A 15,988-nucleotide genomic window follows, 5' to 3' on the forward strand; every position below is an offset into this window, starting at 1 on the left:
TGCAGTTGAACCACATATTTAATACGATGTACGTACTTGTATCTGGATAATTTTCACTCTGATTTTAACTTTGATAGTCTCGCATCTTCCATTTTTCCAGTATAATTTCTCACACACCCTCAGGGTCTGGGTTGCATTCTTCGTTGGTAAAAGTCACCTCAAGTTGCTTTGGTTGAGACCTTCATCGCCCTGGTGCCTACCTACTTCTTCAAACCCACCTGCCCAGAAAATGGGAGAGTCCATTGCCTGGAGTTCAATATGGCACTTGTATACATGTGATGGGATGCCATTGTTAGTTATAGCATGGTTGTAGTGAGCGTATGCCGAGTTGGCTTGGCTTTTGGACTCACCATAAAAGGTCACGCATTATGTGCAGTTTATCATGCGTGGAGGCGAAGTGTCCACTCATGTTGTGGAGTGGGAGAAGGTCCAAGAAAGAAGAAGAAAAGGCAAACTAGGAAAGGAAAAGTGAAGCTTGTTAGTTTTACCTTCTTTGCTCTGTGGGTCTGCGAGACAGAGGCATTGTGAATGATTGAAAAGAAAAACAACTTGGTGAACAAAGCTTCCTCCATGGTGTATAAAGATGTACAAATCAATGTGTATATGTTGGTTGATCATTTCAGCGATACATACACGTATGTACATGTACTTGTCATGTGATGTACATGTAGGCCTGTACGTGTATAGTCTAAAACAGTTCCATAGAAATACGAGTTGGTTTGAGGTGGGAAAACCTTGAAAATGACATGAAATGTCCAGGAATGTTTTGTTTTTCTCTTCGGCTTGTCATCTGAGGGAGTGCTTACTACTGTCCATGTGTACACTATTTAGAATTTTCCAAATCTCAAAGAACCCAAAAACAAATTGAGTGAATTTGGAATGATTTCCATTTTCTGTTAAGAACTTTGGAAGTCTACGGATTACATGTATGTGGTTATTGCAGAGCTCTCAGTCTCATTTGGAGTGTGGGAATTTTGGACCTCCTGTCTCCATCAGGCGGCATTACCGACAAAGTAAGCTGCTGAATTCTGCAGATCCAAAAAGTTTCTAAGGAAATTGTTAACAGTGGCCTCAAGGCGTAGGTTTTTGTCGGGGGCCGTATAATTCCAATGCAGAGCTAACCTTGACTTCTTTTTTTTTTTCAGTTGGTAAAGCTTAGTGTGGGAGCTAATTTTGTCACAGAGAATGGAACCATTCTGGCAGAAAATTTATTGCCGCCTACTGTGCACAATACCCCCATTTGTCTGTTGGGCTTTGTGCATCTCTTTCACCTGGCAATCATTTCTCTGATACAGATTTAATTTATTGTCGGTGTCACGGTTGCCACTTGTCATGCTTTTTTGAGTGTAACCTACTCAGTGCTAAGTAGACCTTTTGATGTTTGTAGTCGTGGGATTTGTTCGGGAAGACTGTAGCAAAATCATTTGCTTTACTGCTGTAAGCCAGCAACAGACCATAATGTTGGAGTTGGGAACTTGATAGCCTAGATGTGTATTATTAGTGTACGGCAACTGTTTGCAAAATTATTTATTACACCCCAACTGTAGCATCTGTCCCAACTAGAGTACCTGTACTTCAGTTGGGCCAGCCCAACCTGTAGCATAGAGTGTCCACTGTGTGTGCCAACATTGTTTTGTTTATTATGTCAGTAACTCAAACTGACAGGATAAAATCTATTTGTGTAACAGATGAAATACCGCATTGGATGGCATGAATTCTGTTGGATGCGCTGTTCTGCAGAAGCAACTATGTAGTGCAACAGTTGGGACAGAGCGGGACTTTCTCAATTGATGGTCGAGACTGATGCCATAGTTGGGGTGTATTCACTGAGAAGCATTCACACCATCGTTGGCATTTGGCGGTGTCATAAGTCCAACATTAGCAATTTCTTTGAGGTGGTCGGCAAACCATGGGTGCATGTACAGCATATGGATTTTCTTATTCCTCCATGATTGGGTAGACTGTCCATGTACCTGTACAATGGGTTCTTTGCACTAAAAGGTTGAGCTGGTTTAGCTGAGGAACTCCAGCTTTACTGCTGTTGACTTGCCCTGCATTGTGTAATTTTGTGTTCAGGAGAGGGTGCTGAACTCTGTCTTTTCCAGTAATTGCATCCATTCCACGTTTGAATTAACCTGCATTACAACTTACAGTGCATCTTGTAACAGATTTTGGGAATCTTCGGTACAGATTTGAACAATGCGGGAATCAGATTGGATAGATACGTATTTAAATTAGATATTGGTGCACGTAACTGAAAATGTAATTTATGCCTTTGTTGAAGTGCATTTGCTGTGGTTTGTATTCCTCGGTGGCACCACAGAAGATGTTCGATCTCTCAGTCATGTATCATACAGCATTACCTCAACAGGATGGTCTGTGCTGTTATTAACATTTCAGGAACTGTGTTCCTGTCCGTTGGTTCATACCATTCTGCTGCAGCGCTCTTGCACCCTCACCTACATATCCTCAGCTCATCCCCAAAACAGTTCTTGATGTTTGTGGTGGGCAGGTGGCTTCAAATATATCATTAAGAGAATCTGTACAAGAACATTGTCTAGGTCAAAATTGCCAGAGAAAAGTCATGCCTGGAGGTCTTCAGTCACACCTTAGAGTGTCCCCCGGGGCTTGGTCCAGTTTGTGCAGCAGAATCTTCTTGGGTATGAAGAGTGCATTAAGTCAAGGCTGACTCATTGTTGAAAACTCAGAGATAACTGTTTTGACGCTGTTCGGGGCGAGGGCTTTTAACAATGTTCACAAAAGGCGATAGCCGGTAACTTGGCGACTATCATGTCAGACCCATTATACGGTATCTTTTGGTGTGCCTCTCCCCTAACTTCCAAAATTTTCCCACAGATTGACCTGTCTCATGTTTCTTCGAGATTCATGCATGTGCTGGTAATGTAACTGTGTAAGAACGGCATTGTTTAGTATGGATCAGGGTAGAGTCAACTATTAACCATGCTGATTACAGTGTTGACCGTCCAATTCCAGAGAGTCCACAGGGCCAGGCTCACTTCTAGGCTCTCTTCCTCCATGAATAGAGGGTTTTGTAGTGGGCTAGACTAAGTCCCCAGGACTGGCACAGTCCTTTTATTTAAAGTTTTCAGCACTGTGCGAAAATTAAGTACCGTGTCTCGACAAAGGCAAATATAGCTCTGTTCCTGCTGTAAGCAGCTGTTTCAGCCGTATACCGTACAAAGTACACTGTATGGAGTGCATGCATACATGTACAGTTGTTGATTTCTTCCTCTGTTAGGTCCAAGCAGTGACTGTTGTACACCCTGAACAGTCATGTTGATATCAACAGGTTCCACTCTCTGCTGTTAGATTCTGTGAAGTAATACCTGGGATAGCTTAATAGGCTTGGCATTGTTTGTTCATAAAAGCCATTAGATACCAGTATATCCATTTATTATTAAATGTAATGACTTCTGAATAGTTTCTAGAGAAGGCATTGGCTCGAAACATGCAAACGTACTTGTAAGCAAAAGTCGGGAACAAGGTTTTTTTTCTCTGTAGAGTAGCTGTACATAAGTGCCAGAACTCTACACGGCCCGTGCATGCACATCATTGCTTGCACACCAGGCTCGCCCTGTCAGAGATAAAGCCAAGTTGAAGATGAATTTATCAAAATCTACCGCTGACCCCAAAGCTTGGCTGACAGCTTGATTTCCCATCGCATTCACCCGGGGGAAAAATTACAGTTTATAATTGGCAAGGCATTTCCTTCCACCGGGGCACTTCATCGCTTCCCTGTCAGCAGAGTTTGTTTTGAGGAAAACTTTGGACCTCGTGGAAAATTTGTGACGAAGGGGATAGTTTACCAGCCCAGAGTGTCTTTGATTGTCAGACAGTTGATTGATATCCAAAAATTATACATGTATTAACTTGTGAGTTCTTGAAAGCTTTTAAAGCTGGATACAGATAGGCAAGTGGAAGATTAGTTTTGGGGGGTTTTGAAAGAAGTTTTAACATTTTATTTCCGCTTTTGGTTTTTTGGGTGGGGGTTCTTTAGTTTTGTTTGGTTTTGAGCTTACCGACAAACTATGGTACATGTACATGTATCTGTCTTTGGTTTGGACAATGCATGTACATGTTTAATTAATATGCAAGCAGGAAATCACATTACTTTGCTGACGGGAAAGTTACTGCTATGTAAATGTATGTGATGCGCATTGTATAGTGGAACATTTTACTGTTGGACAATTTACTACGGAGATAACTGGCATTAAGTGTAAAGTCTGGCACGTCGGTGTGATGTGTCTGCCCTGATGTAATCATTTTCATTGGCTATTACATGTACATGTATGGACACTTCGTGCTCAGGGGCTATAGAGTAGGCCTACTGAAGTAAATACATGTACCAGTATCACAGAGACAGTTATGTATGTTGAATGTGATCTAACGCGCGCGTACTCCATTCGTTTGCATTACACTTCCTGATTCAAAATGACGTCACACTTCATACTCAATACTACAGGCCAAGAGTACAATATCCATATGTACTACTAGCTCCATGCTTATCATGTGTGACATTCCTTTCCCTGTGACAGGTATGCCCTGTTGTCCAAACAGTGGATTGTCCACATGACATTCCTGGGCCATCTTTATGAATGGGGGGACAGCTATCATAATAGCCAACACAGACCAACTCCATTGTATGGAGAGATTAGATCTGTCTGAGGCCAGACAACAAGATCATGACCATTCCATTGAGGAGAATGGTGCTGGCGTCAAGGCTGGGTTTTTATTTATTCTGGACTTGGCTGGGCACTTCCCTCTCGGGAAGAGCACAGCATCCACAATGAACAACTGCTATACTACAGGCTAGCAAAATGTGTCACCATGCATGCGCCATGCATGCATGCCGCAATGTGTGCCTTGCCCTTTCACGATTTTTGTTTCGCATTCGTCCATTTCTTAACCTTTTTCATTTGTGTAATTTCACTTGCTTTCCATCAAAAACCATTTCCGTGTTAGCGTTTAGTCCGCAGCGTGTAACAGAGTATCAAATATGGAAGCAGAGTTTGAAGAGACAACGTCCTAGGCTGAACAATCCGTCTGATTCAAGGTAGTCACATCAGTAGAACTCCGCACCCAAAACACCGCAAGGGTCATATGCATTTGGTTCATCAAAATCGACAAAAGTGCAGAACTTTTAGTATACAAACCAATGTAACATTGAGGCTTTCTTCCTGAGATGGCATGATGGTTTTGCTCTTGAACACGGAAATACTCATTAGCATAGAAACCAAAAAGGCAGCAGAATACCACAACCATTTGACATACATGTAATGAAACAAAAGTTGAAAATGAGGTTAACTGAGACACAAAGGTGCATTTTGAAGGTTTGTATTAAAACAAATTGATTGGAGCTACCCTTGGTTAAGCTTGCAATGTTAGATATTTCAGATGATGGTGTGGATGGGTAGAAATATGCCACAGGAGGGTGTTTGACCACAGGACAAGAGATTCCCTGAACAGCTACATGTACACATACAATTCTCTGTCTATCACTGGCGTCTTGTATCAAGACCGCTGTCGGCTTGATGGCCATCACAAACAATTCTGTTTGGTCCCCGATTTCTAGCTGGTACATCACAGAGGACCCCCATGTCCCCACCACAGTCTTCACTGACTGGCAGACTTGGTATGTCAGGCATGTCCCAGCCCCACAAAAGGCTGGAGGACACTTAGGGACGGTCTCGTCAGACCCACTCAGAACCTGATTCAGATGGTCTGAGATTCCAAAAAATTTAGTGCCCAATTTTTTGGGAATTTCATGTTGACTCGTTTTGGTTGGTGGCGCACCATGTAGAAATGGACATCTACCATACTAAAAGCAAAATCTTGCTTGCAAAATGCAAGCTGAAGACTGAAGTACATGTGCGGTACATTGTCTGTGACAGCTCATTTGTATGCATACACACGTCAGTTCCAAAAGTTGTGTCTTGGAAGAAATGTAACTACATCACTGATTATTTTACCGGGTACCATGCTCAAAGTTCATTTCTTTAGTAGCTATCCAAAGACTACCTCAACTTTTACTGAAACCAGAAAAATTTCAAAGGATGGGTGCAAACACGCAATACCTGCATGTACATTGTAATGCACACAGGAATGTTGTCATTATGCCGGCTTTTTAGACTTGTCAAAGGCAGGTAAAGTGCTGTAAGATTTCTCTTGGTCGTTGTTTGAAGAAGCGATAACAATAAAATTGAATGTTGAGTGACCGGTAGCTCTTTCCATAAAAAAATGAACATTTTGAGTTTTTAAGTTGGTTAAATGGGACTTTGAACATTTATCTCTTCATTTGACTTGAATGACCAGTAACATTCATAGAGTTGAAATGCACTACCAGTAAAAATGTTAGTAAAAGATCTATTTTTATGAGGAGGCCTGCCCCGCCCTAGTGCCAGACTGACACTTTGAATTGTCAGACTGTTCAGTGGGTACTCATGCATCAAGCCCTATGGTCCAGGTGGGAGATGGTTTCTGTCCTTGACTGTCCTCAAAGGAAGAGCTTTCCTTTTAATTAGATTTTGGCCATAGAGGTGCTGCCGCACACAGGTGTTTCTGTTTGGGCTTGTCACCTGGGGTAAGTAGGTGAATGGTTATTTGGGGTCAAGGCAGTTTAAATAAATTTGTTCATGTATGTACTAGGGAGTACATGAACATAATGTACACAGTATTGTAGTGAAATTTGGTATCATCCTACCACAGAGGTACATGTACATGTGGCTTTACCAAGTTGTGAAGTGGCCCTCAACCCTTGTGACTGTCCTTGTGACTGTCCCAGGGTGTTGTATTGGGCATGCAAACAGCGATGCTTTGGACAAGTTTTCTGGCTGTCTGTTGTACTTGTCCTGGAGAGTGAAGTGAGTAAGTGTTTGCCTGTTATGTGACCTTATCGTGTGGAATTTGTCACTGAAATGCAAAATACCGAAAAGTATATTGGCACGTACAGTACTGTTGTGTTGTTCATGTTCTGCACATGAAGTTACATGTGCATATGGTACTAGTACATGTACATTGTAGATGAAGTGTACATGTACATACGTGAACATGTCCATGATGCAACACATGTACAATGTACATAGATCTACATTGTACGTGCACGGTCAAATTACTTTGGAAAAAAGGACCTTAACTTGAAAAAAATTCCTAGAGTAGAAAGGAACACATAACAAAACCAGCACTATTACAAAAGTTATTATGAACCAGCTGGTTTGTTAAACATGTAGGGCCTACTGCTTGAAAGTCAAATGCCTCTCGATGCTAAGGGGAAAAAAAAGTCTATCGTTGGGCTTGGTCTGGCATTGATGCAACAAGAGTGGTATGGGCTTGCACACCAATTGAAGTTTCAAGACTGTCATATAAATGACTCGGCCTCATGTCCAGACTCCATCAGACAGGCCCAGTAGGTATTTCATTTGGAACCCTGAAGTGCATTCATTTTGGGGTCCTAAACCAAGAAGTTAAGAACCCGATGCAGGAACTCCTGTAAGGCAGCCCATCAACTGGAACTCAACTCCAACCAAGAGTTGAAGCAGCCGCCACTAGACTACAGTACAGGAAGACCTTCACCGCAGAGAAAATGAAATTTGCACCATATCTCTTTTACAAAAGTTTGAAGTATTCATTGATGGATGTGCTTGAGTGTTATTATAAGGCTGGAAAAAGTTGATGATTGTTGGGCTTGGACTGGTATTGATGCTACAAGAATGGCATGGAAAATCACTGGGCATCGGTCCACCGGACTGGTCCAGTGGGTATTTTGCACCCTGAAGTACATTCATTTTGGGTGATCACATATAGTTAACACAAATATGTTGGGCATAATATGAAAATGATGGCACCTGCTTACATTATTTATTTGTTTAATAGTTTACGGCATTTTATTGTCAGCCAACCAGTGGACATTGGTGCATTTCCGGCCAAGATAGCGAAAAGTTTTCACACACTGTACGAAAATACAAATATCCTAACTCTGGGAGAGTTGGAATTTCAAATAAAAATGGGGGGCACAAAATTCATCATGTAGGAACTGCTGTAACTTTGTGTAAGGGAATCCATTGACCGGTGTGGCGGTCTCAGCTGTCTCCCGGTCTCAGCGGTCCCCCTTACCAAATATGGTAAAAATACATCATGCCATCTCTGGGCACAACAATGGGAAAGTCGTCCATTTGAGTGGCGTGTTGAGCAGTGCAGTCCATGCACGCTTCACGTTGTAAGCGACGTGTTTTCTTCATAGGCCTACACCACAGATAATAGCACAGCTTGTAGTAACGTGTGAGTTAGTCATGCGAACATCTCGGCACCGAAGACCAACAAGACCGTGCTTGTGTCGTGTTGAAATGTTCGGCTACGCCAGAGGGGACCGCTGAGACCGGGAGACAGCTGAGACCGCCACACCGGAACACAACTCTCAGCCCAGAGTTTCATCAGTGATCCCCATACTCCAAGACTGAGCTCTATTTTCAAACTCTCATGACAAACTTATTCTAACACCTTTTCATCATCTTCCCCCCCCCCTCCAAGAAAAAAGAACCCCTCAGCTTGTTAAAACCTTGTTTGGGGAATAGAAAAAACCTTACAACTTATTAAAAGGACAATGGAGAGGTCTCCCTTTGTTAAGCAGAGGAGATTTGGACATGTGTGTTTACATGTACACTGTACATGTAGCTGTGTTGTGCCATTAGATTGGCCTTTGCCCCAGTCACACCGAGTGGGCTGGGCAGGTTGTTGTTACCAGTGCTAGGACTAGGCTTTTTGAGAGAACTCACCTTGACTCACCAGGAGCCTACCTTGGGGATTTGGGGGAGCAGGAGGAAGTTTTGGCTTTCAGGATACAAGCCTCCACCTGATCTACCAAGGGAGTGCACATTGGAGGGGGATCATTGTGGGACATGATTGCCATTGGCTAGGGGCAGATTTGTATGCCTTTTCAGAGCGTTTTAATGCCAGAAAATCATGATTTTGTCTGGGGGAAATCAGTCTAACCCCCCCTCAAAAAAAGCTTCTCTGACTTTAACCCGACCAGGTTTTTTGGCTGCTTTTTCACAGGTAAAGGCCCAGCACCCTCTCAGACATGGAACCAGAGGAGATGGATGAGCGGGCCAGACGTAGGGAGGAGAGAAGAAAGAAGAGGGAGGCAGAACGGTAACTAGAACAGCCAGGCAATTTTTTTTTTTTTTTCTTCACGAAAATCTGTGTTTTTCCAGTCCCGTGTAGAAATATGCACGCACCTACTCACCAGACAGGCAAAGTCAGGTTGTAGTTTCCCTGTCAATTTAGTTGTGAGCGGAATGACCCATGGGCAATTTTTTTTTCAAAGGGAACTAAACGCTCTGACCAAATTTTGTTGTGAAATCAATCAATTTGCTCTTCAAGTGGAATAACCGGACGGATTTTGGTGCTTTTGTGAGGAGTTTGCTGTGAGAACTCAATGATTTTTGTCACAAGTAAATAAATATTTGTCCATTATTGACAGTGGGTTATCAGCACCTGATAAGACTTGTCTGCACAGGGAATTGTGTGACCTAAAATAACTGCCCACGCTCCAGGCGGGCTATTTGCACACGTCTCTGTACAAACCGTGCCGTCCAGTCAAGTTTGACCCAAATATTATTACTGCGCCCTCATGAATTTTTTTTTTTAGTATTAGGTTGTTTTCCGGCGACCATGGTATGTTTATTCAATATGAATAGCAGGCTCGGCATTCTGAACTGCTGTGATTGATGCCCCGGTTGGCCCGAGAGCCTTGTGTCAAAGGTCAACATGTAGGTGTACCAAGGGACCTTCGGGAATGTCAGGACCTGTTGATTTAACATGAATGTAAAAAGAAATACCTTAAATCCCTTTAGGTATGTACTACTACTTGTATGCCAAGTTACAAAAATAGTGAAGTGGGCTTGGTTACCTTTCTCCAAACAAGTGTGTCAGGGTTATACTGACGCCGTTTTGAAGGGAACTTTCATTCACGCGTTAAGTTTTGTGTTGCTATTTTGACTTACTGCTACGATGTATACTGGGACGCGTATCCATATTTGTTTATTCTGGAAGGACATGTCCATGTTTTCATGCACTTAGTGTTGTGCCAAAGAATTTAAAATGTCAACTGACATACACTGTAATTAAGGATTGAGTTTGTTTGGCGCACGACCAGTGCTGGGACCCCTTTCAACCCGGCCACATTGTATTGTGCATGTCATAGTCACCTGTTTGCTGTGGTTATTCCACTCACTGTGGTGCACTTCAAGCGCACAATTTTGGATTTTTTTCTAACGATGTGGTATGTCTGTATATAATATGGCAGTCTACAGGATGAAACTGTCACGTGGCCAGCCCAATTCACTTGGTATTCGGTCGTTTCTTACACAGAACCTGTGGAAGGAGGAAATTTGACTCAAAATGCACTTTTAAAGGACTTCCTGGAAAAGTTAATAGAGCCAAGCTTTACTCTCTCACAGTCTCATTTGGTGTGTTTATTGCCGAATAACTGGCCAGTGACTGTTTTTCTTCCTGACTGCTGTGCAGACAATTTGCAGTGGCCATTAACCAGTGTGCTTGCATGCTCGTATCGATTTTCTGGTCTTTGTTCTTCCCCCCACACCCTACCCCTTGGGTTCCGTTAACCCGTCTAGATTGGCTCTAGAGAACGGCGATGCAGAGGAAGTTGACCGGCAGCTGGAAGAACTACGCAGGAGACGGGAGGAGCGGAGGCGAAAGAGGGAATTGTGCGTGCATGTATAAACCCTTTACCTTTTGTTTGAATATAACAGTGGGACGCAGGGAAGGTGTACAAAAAATCCTCTCTGATAGCATGGTTCTGTTTTCTTTCCGGTCCTCGAGTCAAGGATTTGTGCAAAAAAGCCTATCGGGCACCGGGAAGGCTTCATGCCGGAAGATCCCTATGAGATGACGATGTGTGGAAAGGAAATGTAGGGTTTCATCAGAAGTGGGTGGGAAATGATAGATGGTCACTGGGAGGGGGACTGCAGAGTGTGGACTGGAAACTTCAGGCCATTTTTGTGGTTGGCATGACGTCACTATGGACTTTTAACACACAGCAAAGGGGCAAATTTACCCTTGTGCTATTCAATAATGTACAGAAGTTCCCAGATGTCTGACCTCGAGAATTTCATCAGCCAAGGTGGGATTTGAACCTGGGGCCCTGTGCAGACACACATTTAAACTAAGTAGGTTAAGTTAATTGCAAAAAATCTATACTGTGAAACAGTGAATAAATCTGGAATAAACTTAAATGCAATCATGGCAGATTACTGACAAGTCCGCTATAGAAGGCTTCCATCATTGGGTCCACCCATTCTACCGGTACATTGTTCAATTCATATGAGTAGATTTTAGAGTGTTTCAAGTCGAATGTGACCAATTCTTACTCATTGTATTCAATTACAATGTACATGCATTTCATTCACCAAATTTTATGATCTGGTTCCCCATGCCTACCCGGGATCGTTGTTGATACCCCAGCATGCCCGTGTGTAAGTTTTTTTGACTGGTACCATTAACCATCCCCCCCTCCCTCCCTCCACATCCTGAAATTCAGTGTGGCATTGTTTTGATTTAATTGTGCATAAAAATGCTTCCTGAGGCCAAAAATGAGGAAGTTTTTGGTGTTGGTGTTCAGTTTCGTTACTTCAGTTTTCACCTCTCACCGAGCATGGAATTTGTGAATTGAAACTCTCGGCGCACAGGGTGTAATCCGATTCTTTTGTTTGGTACTGAAAGGAAGTTCACAAGTAAATGTGGCATGGTGTGTGTTTTTTTTTCTTTCTTGTTCGGTCGTAAGCGTTTCTGAATTTCACTTTTGTTTGGCGTCGCACTGTTTTGAAACACTTAGCAAGACCTGTTAATTCTGCATAGGTTGCCTGCCTTGTGTAAACAGCTCAAATATCTTCAGTGCACATGAAGGAAACTCGGGCATGCAACTGTTCGTTTCATGTACGTGTACCACAGATATTTCACGGAAAGGTTGCCATTATTACTTTCGTGGTGTAGTTTCGAGTATATTGTGCAACACACCCTCGTCGTTGGAGGAAAGCTGCTCCGTTTTTGGTTGTTTTTTTTTCAGATGAGTCATCTTTCTCTATCCCCTTTGTCATATGAGTCATTTTTTTCCCCAAACAAAGAGTTTCATAGTGTGATACCAGTTCTTTCTATTGTCTCAGTTTTTAATCAGTGTTTTAAAAATGTAATCCCTTTTTGTCTGCTTATCTTTGCAATGGTGCCATGCTGTAGTTACATCCCAACAATAGAGAGTGCAAGTAGAAAGGAGAAAAAAAACATGAAATATGTTTAACCTTAACCCCCAGGCCTTCTTCTAGGAACCATCCTGAATCCTCCAATTTCAACATGAAACAATTGCATTCAGCCCAAATCCTCCAAAATTTCTTGGAAATGTCATTTGGAGGTGTGCCTTATTACCCGAATCCTTCAAAATCCTCCGGCAATTCCTGTCATTACATGCATGTTGAGACAGTACGAATGGCACTCTTGAGCTGTGCAGTTGATTCAAAAGCAATATCGGGCTGTATTTGTGCTTGACTAAGCACAAACAATATAAGGTCTAATTCACGACCTTCACGTTTGGCATCCTTTGAAATTAGCCATGCACTTTTGCCACACACCCTGAATCCTGCAAATTCCTCCACTTTGCAGAAAAGGATTTTGGAAGATTTTGGGGGGTTAGGGTTAAAGAGAAGCTCTGGAAGTACAAAGATGGTACATTTCCTGAACCAAGCGTACAGTAGCTTGGAAAACTGCAATAAGTAGGACATGTTTAGAACGTGGCTTTATTCTGGCATGCAGCTTTTCCCTCGGATCAGCTGATTTTCCCATTTTTTTTTACTTCTCGTGTACGTGTATGCCATTACAGATTGAAAACACTGCGCCAAAATCTTACATAATCAGACATTTTCTCATTTTCCCCGCTGAATTCCTAGTATATTTGAGAACTTTCTGGAGACCTTGCCATTGTAGTGATGTTGAAATGTTTTTAACATAGCACTGGCCTTTCATAGTAAACTCCTGTTTTGTTTCTATTAGCCTATCATGCGCACCACTGTTCTGCTGAAATTCAGCCGGCCTCGAGCCTCCTGAACTGATCACAACTTGTGCAAAATAGGATGTTAGAGATGGGGAGAGAAGCTGGGAAAATGCCACCACTTGTCTCTTCATCTTGGCATAAACATTGACATCAGTATCAAGCACGGGTTCAAGAACACTGAAATAGTACATTTATAGTTGTAACTGCATGTTCATGTACACATTGAAAACTGAATGTATGCCAAACTGGGAGAGAAATTCTCTGTACCATGCACCATCAAGTATTTACCTCGAAGAGGCCACATTCTAACATTTTTAGTCATCATACTGGTATTTTACAGAATTTTCCTACAGCTTTCCATCTTTTTAGTGCTCACAGGTCAGCACCAATCTCTAAACTGTTAAAATCATTCTAGGTATTTACGGTTATCTTACACCATGCTTGTCCGATAAAATATTGAAACTGCCAAGTCCTTGTATAGTCGGAATACCAAAGAGCCATTTGGTTTCAGATGCAAACTTTATCCCATGTGGAAAATGGCTTGTGCGCATCACTCCTCTCCGGGATGTTTCCCAGAAGAAAGCCACCTAGCCACCTAGGGTCGCAGCTTTTTAGCCCCTTCCGCCCTGCATCAGGTTTATAAAATGTAGTTATGTCTGACACCCCCGAATGACAATAGATGTAATACCCTGGGTTTGGGTTTTTTTATGATTTGGGGGAAATAGACTAGCAGCTGCCGAAGCCGAGACAATTGAGACGAACGGCCCCACTGAGGAAACGGATGCGGAGAGGAGGAGACGGGAGAGGCGGGAGAGAAGACAGCGGGAGGCGGGATTGGTCAACGACGAGGTAAGATGAGCACAGACTGTGCATAGCCAAGGATAACCTTCAGCCCAGGCTGGTCACTTTGATCCCTGAATTTCAGTCTGTGTATGGTACACATACAGTAGTGCTTGAGAAAAAGACTAGTGGATGATTCACTTCCGTTTGTCACAATGGCCACCTTCAACAGCTTAACTTTGGGACCTTTTGGGGTGTTTTTCCTGATTATTACGACCAATTCTGGAAGCAATATGCATATAAATATTCATAAGAATAGTGAGGGGATCACGGTGTACTCTTCCCATTTGTGTGAGATGGTCTGTATGTTTCATAATCCATTTTTTCATTTCCCTACCCTTTAATTTTTCTCAACAGACGGACAGTATGCCAGCTCAGAGGCAGCCAGAAGAAAATAACAACGAAGACGAAATGAGACGCAAGGTGAGATCGAATTAAAAAAACTGTAGAGTTTGGGAATGCAGTAGAAAGCCAAAGACATAGCTAGCAGGAACAGATACACTCCATGCCTGTGGAAGCCATAGACAAAAGTGTTACTGCTAGCCACCGACAACTGTTTCAGGTGCTGCCAAATTCTGGCCAGTTTCTTTCCTGACAAGCCCTTGTTGCTCTGCCAGCAGTTTCTCCAGTGGTGATTGACAAAAATGCTTTTTGAGTGTTCTGGGGGCTGCTCTGGGAGAGTATAAATCGTTGTTGTAAGGAACAGATATGCTAAAATTTCACGCCTGTGGCTAGCAAAAACACATGCACTTGTGGAAGCCTAGCAGCTAGGCCTTTCCCTTGTACCCGTGTGTTAATCCTGGCCATAGCCCGAGTAATTCAGATGCAGCCATCTCTGCATTGATGGGTTCTGGTCTTTGCAGGCAGAGGAAGAAGCCGCAGCCAGGGCGCAGGAGGAGGAAGAACGCAGGAGACGAGAAGAGGAGGAACAGGAGCGACAGCGCCAAGAGGAGGTTGGTCCCGAGTCTTACCTCTGGAAGGGGGAGGGTATTGTATGAGACGGAGGTGGAAATCGTACACTGGGAGTTATGAACAGTCACGTCGATCTGAGGAGACGCATTTACTACCATGGTGTCACCTTAGGGCTATATTGAAACTTGAGGCACATATGCACTTTGCAAATCATGACACCCTGTTGGTGGAAGGAGCTCGTCATGCGCAGGTGAAACCTTCGTACCAGCATGGCACTCGTGCAGCAGTGGTTTCTAACTCTAAATGCCAGATTAGTGTGCACTGAACAAAACTGTAATGGACACCGCTATTGGCTTTGAGCGGGAACTAGAGATGGCGTGCTTTCACATACCGGTAGTCTTTAGTGACAAACTCGGCAGGTTGTGCGCACATGTGTGTATGCATTTGGTGCCAGATGTTCTGAGCATACACAACCAATCAATGTTAGAATAACTGTCACTGTATGCGTGCTAGGTGCCCAGATGAAGCGATTTCCAAACCTGTCTCCTAGTTACTGCACCCCGATAGGAAGTGGTTAAGGAGCATAGTTTTTTCCCTCATGTTATAAAAACATGTAAAGAGCGAAAGATTTGAACAACTTCCAGGAGGAGCGTCGGCGACAGGAAGAAGAGCGACGCCGCCAAGAGGAAGAGGAGGAGCGTCGCCGACAGGAAGAGGCGGAGGAGGAGGAAAGGAGGCGTCAGGAGGAAGAAGAGCAGAGGCGTCAGGACGAGGAAGCAGAGAGACGGAGGAAGGCAGAGGAGAAGAAGCGCAAACAGGATGAGGTGAGGTGGAGGAAGAGGACAGGAAAGATTTGGGAGAGATAGTGGGATGAGCATAGGAAGAGAGGATGAGATGATGCAAACAAGAGGAAGATAGGGACGGGGGTTGCTTATAAAAAGCAGACATGATGAAGCGAAGATTGCTGGACGACTGATGGAATGACTAGAAATGCAAACTGGATGAGACGAAGAAGGGAGGGTGAGTGTGGGGAGGGAGGATGAGAAATGAAAAGAAGATGCTATGTACATGGAGGGGAAGAGTGAGTAGAGATGTGGAGACAATGCAAGTGGGATGAGGTGAAGATTGAGGATGAGAGTGAGTAGAGATGTGGAGACAATA

The 15,988-nt window shown here is 43.3% G+C and overlaps 1 protein-coding gene across 3 annotated transcripts in view; it reads left to right on the top strand.

Moving 5' to 3' along the window:
* The window catches only part of LOC110977986 (uncharacterized), a 29,495-nt gene that overhangs the window by 3,938 nt on the left and 9,569 nt on the right, over positions 1-15,988 (top strand). Inside the window, exons 2-7 of one of the 3 annotated variants that reach the window (XM_022232576.2) lie at positions 9,070-9,165; positions 10,650-10,742; positions 13,801-13,924; positions 14,273-14,338; positions 14,779-14,868; positions 15,472-15,651. In XM_022232576.2, coding sequence (XP_022088268.2) covers positions 9,095-9,165; positions 10,650-10,742; positions 13,801-13,924; positions 14,273-14,338; positions 14,779-14,868; positions 15,472-15,651 — 624 coding nt within the window. In that variant the 5' untranslated portion in view covers positions 9,070-9,094. Of the gene's footprint in view, positions 1-9,069; positions 9,166-9,218; positions 9,870-10,649; positions 10,743-13,800; positions 13,925-14,272; positions 14,339-14,778; positions 14,869-15,471; positions 15,652-15,988 lie in introns of those variants that run through there. The other 2 variants (XM_087130465.1, XM_022232577.2) reach the window with 2 other exon arrangements.

The sequence above is a fragment of the Acanthaster planci genome, linkage group LG20 (assembly GCF_054643075.1).
Source record: "Acanthaster planci isolate LZ-2023a linkage group LG20, COTS_SCS, whole genome shotgun sequence".
Taxonomy (NCBI): domain Eukaryota; kingdom Metazoa; phylum Echinodermata; class Asteroidea; order Valvatida; family Acanthasteridae; genus Acanthaster; species Acanthaster planci.